Source organism: Watersipora subatra, chromosome 10, assembly GCF_963576615.1.
Source record: "Watersipora subatra chromosome 10, tzWatSuba1.1, whole genome shotgun sequence".
NCBI lineage: Eukaryota > Metazoa > Bryozoa > Gymnolaemata > Cheilostomatida > Watersiporidae > Watersipora > Watersipora subatra.
This window is the reverse complement of record NC_088717.1, coordinates 55,227,931-55,235,244: the sequence shown is the minus strand read 5'-3', so window position 1 is coordinate 55,235,244 and position 7,314 is coordinate 55,227,931. Positions and strand designations below refer to the sequence as shown.

The 7,314-nt window shown below is 35.6% G+C and overlaps 1 protein-coding gene across 1 annotated transcript in view; it reads right to left on the bottom strand.

The window, feature by feature from the left end:
• Positions 1-2,532: 2,532 nt before the first annotated feature.
• The window catches only part of LOC137405711 (glypican-6-like), a 30,314-nt gene continuing 25,532 nt past the window's right edge, over positions 2,533-7,314 (bottom strand). Inside the window, exons 9-12 of the mRNA XM_068092069.1 lie at positions 7,171-7,218; positions 6,424-6,469; positions 5,359-5,422; positions 2,533-2,928 (exon numbers count right to left, since the gene is read on the bottom strand). Of these exons, the coding sequence (XP_067948170.1) occupies positions 2,638-2,928; positions 5,359-5,422; positions 6,424-6,469; positions 7,171-7,218 (449 nt within the window). The 3' untranslated portion in view covers positions 2,533-2,637. The remainder of the gene's footprint in view (positions 2,929-5,358; positions 5,423-6,423; positions 6,470-7,170; positions 7,219-7,314) is intronic.

The following is a 7,314-nucleotide window of genomic DNA, read 5'->3' as shown; positions in this document are numbered from 1 at the left end:
AGGAAGATGCATTGTTCATACCCGTGAGAAACAAACGGCCCAATGGTATGGCAAGAAGCTGCTAAGCTTCAGACAATCACAGAGCAGCTTAAGTGCACAACTTTTGAACCAAGCTGCCCATTTACATGAAAGGCTAGCATGTTTCGTATTTAAAAGTATCCGCCGTTATTTCAAACAACTCAGAAATTTCGTATTTCGGAAATTTCATATGCAGTTTTTTGTAAGTTGAGTTTCTACTGTGCCCGATTAAAAACAGGAAATGAAGTTTGAACTAGGTGCTACAGGGACATATAAGCTGTGTTTCTTTTTTGAGATTGCCTACTATGTGAAACTTCATAGGTTAGCTAATAGTAGACAACTCTTGTTTTCAGCTACTCGATCTATTCAATGGTATACAGCCCCCCCCCCTCCCCCCATGGGGGCTGTATATCATTGATCTATGTGAGTAGCTAGAAATCTAAGTAGATGGGTTCAGCTCAAGTGTTATCATATGTCAGTCAAGTGTTACCTTTTTACATAGAGATGAAGTTTAAAACAATTAAAGTTACCACATTGTGCCAACCACTTTCATGCGTAAAAATTACTATTTTGAGTGAGGAAGCAACTCCAATGCATACTATGATTGTAGGATTTAAAAATATATGTATACATAAGTTTAATGGTTAATACTAACATAGTTTGTTTATTGTATTTAAAAGATTATTAGCAATCATAGTGTTGCCATGACGATTAAACAGCATAAACAACTCACAAATTGATTCTAGTTTAATAGCCTGTGAGAAAGCCACCTGGTTTTTGGCTTGAGGTCTAATTGCGATTGGAAGCCTACTCTAACAATAGCGATGGTCTTTGAGTGACTCGAACAACTACCTAGATCAAGTCGGCACCCTAAACGCTGAACAACGCTGCTCCTAACGTTATCGAGTAATTAAAATTCATTGGTATCAGCTGTTGTCTCTCTCCAAAGTTCAGTCATAACAGCTAATTTGTGATTATAATTCTGTCGTATCACCATATCTACAGTTCACATAATAGCTTGTTTTATGTCATACATGGAATGGCTGATTGTGTACTCTATTACATATACTGATATTTTTAAGGGTGGTGAACTATTTGACTCTAATGTGCCACAGGCCAATACTAAAAAGCCATATTGACTGTATATTGTGCTTGCGGATCTAAATAACTCACACATATGTTAGTCAAATTTTCTTTTACCTCTGCATGTCGGTATGTTTTAGTATTGAGGAGACAACTCTGCAAAAAAATTGCACATTAGGTAGTGCATAATAACTACCATAAGAGACAGGAATAAGCAAACTACAAGTCAAGTACATGCCGCCTTTTTCATAATTTTATAGTTTTATATTCTTATTTATATTCTAATAGTTTTAAAATAGTTACTATATTTATATAGTTTATAGTTGGTGCAGAATCTATAATTATACACATTCTTGTGAGACATTTTGGTTTAATAAATATTTCTATGTATCTGAAAATTCAAAAACTTGAGCTAGTCTTATTACATTTGTGAGTTGTCATTTCTTCGAAACCATTATTGAGAGTTCACTGCGCTATTCTATTCTGTAACTACTAACTACCATCTGACTGTGTATGAATGCAGGCGACTTCTCCAGCTAATCATATCAGTCTAACAATCAGATTAATTTGATCAGCTGTTCCACATGCCCCTGAGGCCAACTCAACCCACTGGCCTACAATTTGAGACTATACAACTATTTTGGTGTATCAGAACATAATCTTTTTGGGTTTTAAGGTTTTATTAGTAGCAGAATTGATTAACGGTTTATATAATATAATAGATACAACAAAACAATATTGTATAATATATAAATGACATGCATATAAGAATGAAAACTAAAATGGAGTTAAGATAAGTAGATATGCATTGTGGTTGGAGTGACCATTACTTTTTAATACTGCCTACATAAATGCCAAGCAAACCATTCATATAATACAACCATATCCATAAAAATGGCAGTAAAAGTAATAATTTAACAAAAAGCACAAACTTTGGGAAATTAGGTCATAATGTAACCTTTTAAAGTTTTTAGACAAGGTCATTTTTTGGATTGATAATGTTTAATTTTTTGGATTGATAAGCAGAAAATTGAAGTTTTCAGCTTCAATTTTCTGCTTGATAAAATCTGCCGGCTGAAAGGAAGATAACGCGCTATAAAATAAATGAGCCTGCAGCATTCGACTGCTATCCGCCTCGCTGTCACCAGCTACTTTAAAGCAGCACCAATATCTTCCTTTAGAAGGAACAAAACCAAAAAGCAGAAGAAAATAAATATAATATGCAATAAAACTAGTTGGTGGCTGGCTACAGGTGGCTCTGTCAATTGAGGAGTTGTCCTACTATTAGCTAGGAGCAGATAAAAAAGCTGTTTATTAGCTTAATTATCTTTGGTGCTTGTTTCTACGGTCTTTGGCAGGCTCTCCTAGAGTAACATTTTGGGAAAATTGAGCGTCGAGTTCTGTATCATGAAAAATGATTGAGATGGAATGTTTACCGTTTATTCCATTCTCATCTCCGTCTCATCGATTGATCTGTTACAGTAAATCTATGCGTTGTGGAGCTTGATTAGACATGACTATGTAGTTTTTACTGATTCATAATAGGCTCCAATATTTCACACTAATCAGAAGTAAAGCAAGAGACACGGCCAGTGTGGGGGTACTACAGAGGGAATTAGATGACGATGGGGCAGTTAGTTTTTGAGTGGTAGCTTTAATTTCCGGTCTTTCATCACGGCCATGTGGTACTTCCGGAGGTATGTTACCAGGTTTAGGTTGCACGGGGTTGTAGGGCACTGTATCTGTAATGATCACATCAACCTCTTCTTCCTCGTCTATGTTCTTGTTTGGCTGGGCAGCGAGTCCGCTTCCAGATCCAAATGTGTCCTACAAAAAGATGAGCTGTTTATGGGCTCAAAAATATTTTTAGGAAAGGTTTTTGTTACTAGATGGTTTACTGTTTTACATGATTCGTGATCGAATCAAATACTTTATGAAGCAAAATATACAAACTTGTAATATTGTCCAGCAGTCTAAGCAAAATACTGGAAAGGCAATATTCTTTATTCTGGTTGTTGTTATTATTATTAATACCGCAAAACCTTTAATTGAACGCCATGGCGCTTTATTTTTTCATTCGTTCTCCTTAGTGGTGGTCAATTGGAGGTGGCCGTCAATTGGAGGTGACGTTCCAATAGAAGCTGGCGTTGTATTTTTCAACTGACTCGTCAGAATTTGGGAAAGATAAATTTTACCCTTCTACGGGCGAAGTGAGTGTCACCTATACTTTGCCCTTTATATCTTATATTAAATTTTAAAACATAGTTTTATTTTATATCTATATTTAACAATGTTGCATAAAAGCCCATTACACTCATTGATATGTTTGCTAGTTAGCAACCAAGACTAGCTTTTTATGTGCAATAGAAGAGGAGTTGCGAGCGAATTGCAAGATCAGATTTTCTGGTTGTCCTATACTTTCCACAATGTCATCTGACCTCAACACTTTTCCTGCACGGCTGAACTAGTCGATATTAGCATCCAAACAATTTTTTGGCAGAACGAAACTTGTACGCATCACATTTAGCACAAATGCAACGCGTAAAAGTTTTGCTCACTAAACGTAACCTTTGGCCTAAAACTGTAAACCATTTTTATGTATATGCACTTCGAATTATCAAAACCGGAGTAAATAAGAAACTACTGTATGATTAGCCTGCGACAGTTATTAATTATTTCTATGGTGTTACTTTTAAAGTTTCAATGGCTAAAAGCTTTGGAGTCGGACTACAAGCGACTTGATTGTTATTGATGTAAAGGATTCATTATTAACACGATTTTGTGGTCACTTTTCTTCTGATCACTTGATATTATGAGTTCATAAAGATTCAAGATTGTCAAAGTAGCAATCGAATAAAGGTGGGGTTCAAATAGAAAGTGGCGGTCTATTTTTCAATCCTTCTCTTGTAGTGGCGGTCAAATAGAGGTGGCGGTCAAATAGAGGTGGCGGTCAAATAGAGGTTCTACAGTATCTTAAAAGCAACACCAAAAATACTAAAACCATAAATGCTGAAAGCTAGAGAGCCTGTTGTTTACTGCATACTGAGTTCACATAATAACAATATTGAGATTTGATAACAAAAAAGCAACATTGTTATAACACAAGTTAGAGAGTGCTAGGTAAACCGCTTTTCTGCTTCATCACAATGCCAGAAGTGACTAAAAAACTGTTTATGATTTGCAGAGGATATGCGATTGTTTAACATTTGAAACATAAATTTATTACTTTAACAGGCTTACAATCCAAATGTATTTTTCGACTTGCTCGTAAAATTTTGGAAAGATAAATACAACCCTTTTACGGGTGAAACAACACTAATGTTGCATATATTTTGCACTCTCCTTCGGGTGAATCGACATTAATGATGTTGGCCTCAGCATTATTGCTGTACTATTGTTCATAGAGGCCAAAGTATCAGACCGAATTAAACAAAAAAACTACTTTGATTATAAAATATTATATTAATTATTTTAATGGCGTCGCTTTCAAAGTTTTAAAGAAAAACCGCTAAGGTTTAGAGTTAGAAAACAGACATAACATTTTCAAGTTTTAAAGGTGTTTTTAACATTTTAAAGTTAGAATACGCCATAAAAATGGCTGCTATTATGTCGGACGGTGTTTCTAAAGAGTATTGTAATCGTTCATCCAAATGCTTTAAAATCTTCAGGTAAAATTGTAAACCATTTTATGGACCAATAAGAAAGCAATAGATATCGTTTAGATTTTAGTGACTTCAAATTAGAGTGTAGTTCTGATGATTGTGACGATCGATCTTCTCAGGTACATCGCCATTAAAATCGAGGCAAAACTTCAGGAGCAATGAACAGGTTAATTGTTATTGATGTAACTGAGTCATTAGTAGTACTACTTTGTGGACACTTTTCTACTGATCCCTTTCTATTATTGGTTTGTAAAGATCAAAGAATATCAAAGTGGTGGGCGAATAGAGGTTGCAGTCAATTAAAAAGCGACGCTGTATTTTCCAACCCTTTTATAATGGCGTTCTATTAGAGGTGGCATTCAAATAAAGGTGGCATTCAAATAAAGGTGGCATTCAAATAAAGGTGGCATTCAAATAGAGGTTTTATGGTATGCTATAGGTCTTAGTATATATATAGCCAATAGTACTAGGTAGTATTAATTAGTTATTTTAAGGCTAGCAGCAAATACTTTGTCTCATTTTGTCAAGGACAGTTAAGTGCTATGACATATATGCAGACTGCGCTTTATGCAGGCTGTTGATAGGTGATACTCACGTATGGGATAAAAGGAAACAAAGAGCCACTCCCACTGGACATTTCTACTTCATCATCATATTTCCTAAAAAGATAAAATCTTATATTAATTTTGACAAAAAATAGTGCTATCAGTCTGCTAAAGCTAATGATTCAAGTGTGTTGAACTTGAATGAGAATACGTTTACAAGCTTTTGTACAGGTTGTACAAAAGGTTTTATACGCAAAAAAAATTGTACAAAATATTTTGTACAAAAAATGTGTACAAGTTTGTACAGCTCTCTTGTTGACCTCATGACCAGGTTCTGTAGACAGCTAGGCTGGTGGCAAGAGGAATAAAAAAACTCAACAATGCTGGTTAGTTACTGGCTTGGTGCAATTAATTACAGATTACACCCTTTGAAACTATTGGCATGAAAATAGCTTTTCAACTTTCTCAGCACCATAACAACAGATAGAGAATGAAAGATCAAAGTGTATAGGTTTTGGCAGCGCATCTCGTATTTTTCCAGTTGCCACTGCTTTGATCTTGCTGAGAATTGAGCAAGAGGGAGCAAGAGGTATCACAAAAGAATGTAGCAATTATGGTGGTAGGATTTAAAAAAGTAAATAGTAAACCTACATGTAACTCCTGCACACTAAATGAGTCACACATGAAAGAGCTGAATGAATCTTTTTTTTAAAGATTTTATACGGAAAGCAAAACGACTGCATGTCTTAGAGCTGTATATCAATGGTATACCATGGAAATACTGCGTTTCAGACAATGTCAATTTTCATTTTGCTGCTTGAAATATCTAGCTATTTTGAACCATAACCAAACATAAAAGAACAGCTCAGTTGTAAGCGAGCTATGCTGCCAGTACGGCCTCTGTGTTGTGATCTAATCATGACAAAAGAAAGATGCAATAAACTTACAAATGGATGCTTAAAAATACCGGAGACTACATCTCTACAACTGTGCAGTGGGAAGACAACTCTGGATCAAAAAAGCAAAATTAAATATTATGACAATTTTATAGGTGACAAATTTTGTGCAGGCAGATGTAGCAGTGTTGAGATAAGCACTCACTATAACAGACTTACCCAGAACCCCAATCTTGAAAACGCACTCGATCATAGTAGCTCTTCACTAAAATAAAATAGAGAGATTATTAAGATAACCATGTATTGTTCTGTGCAACTACTATGTATGAGTGTATGAGTATCATTACTCGAGCAAGTCTCACATGAATGTCAAGCAAAGTCAAAAAGACATTGTAAATAGTAGTGATTACCAATAATCATTATCCTTCTTAAATAGAGTGGAGACAAAACACAGAAAAAGCAAATAGCGGGGTCGTCAACAGCTACCAAGCAAGAATTTTATTTGTATAACAGTATGTTGTTAGCAAGTTTAGCAGTTTAGCAATACTAGCATCTCTAAATTAACGGCAAATGTTCATGAGCTGGGTTCATGGGGGTCGAGCTGGGTTCGTAGGGTCGATCTGGGTCACGACCTTGTCAGTCACAACCTTATGAGCAGAGTCATCTATAGTGCACTTCATAGTACATTTTATAGTGCATTTGCATTCATGCCAATTGCTACCAGATTAATAAACATACGCTATTGAAAGCTAATTAGCTGGGAGTTGTCTTCTCTATAAAGGGATAATCTCCCAATAGCTGAGCATTAGCATACAAGCAGTTACAGAACATATATAAAATTATAGTAATTGAATGATGACGGTTTTTTTTATTAGCCTAGAAGACAGAAGAAATAGTAGAAGTGATTACTGGGTAAAAAAGGAAGCAAGCAGGAAAAGCTTGAAGAGTTTGCTAGACAAAGTTTACCTGCTCTGCTCTCCCCAAGACTAGTGGAGGAAACATTTGGTAGAGGAACTGTAAAAGTCAGAGCAATCAACATGGAAAACAGCCTTTAAATTCACTAGGAACTACCATATGAACTGAGGACAGGGAGGGCCAATTGGTGCCAGG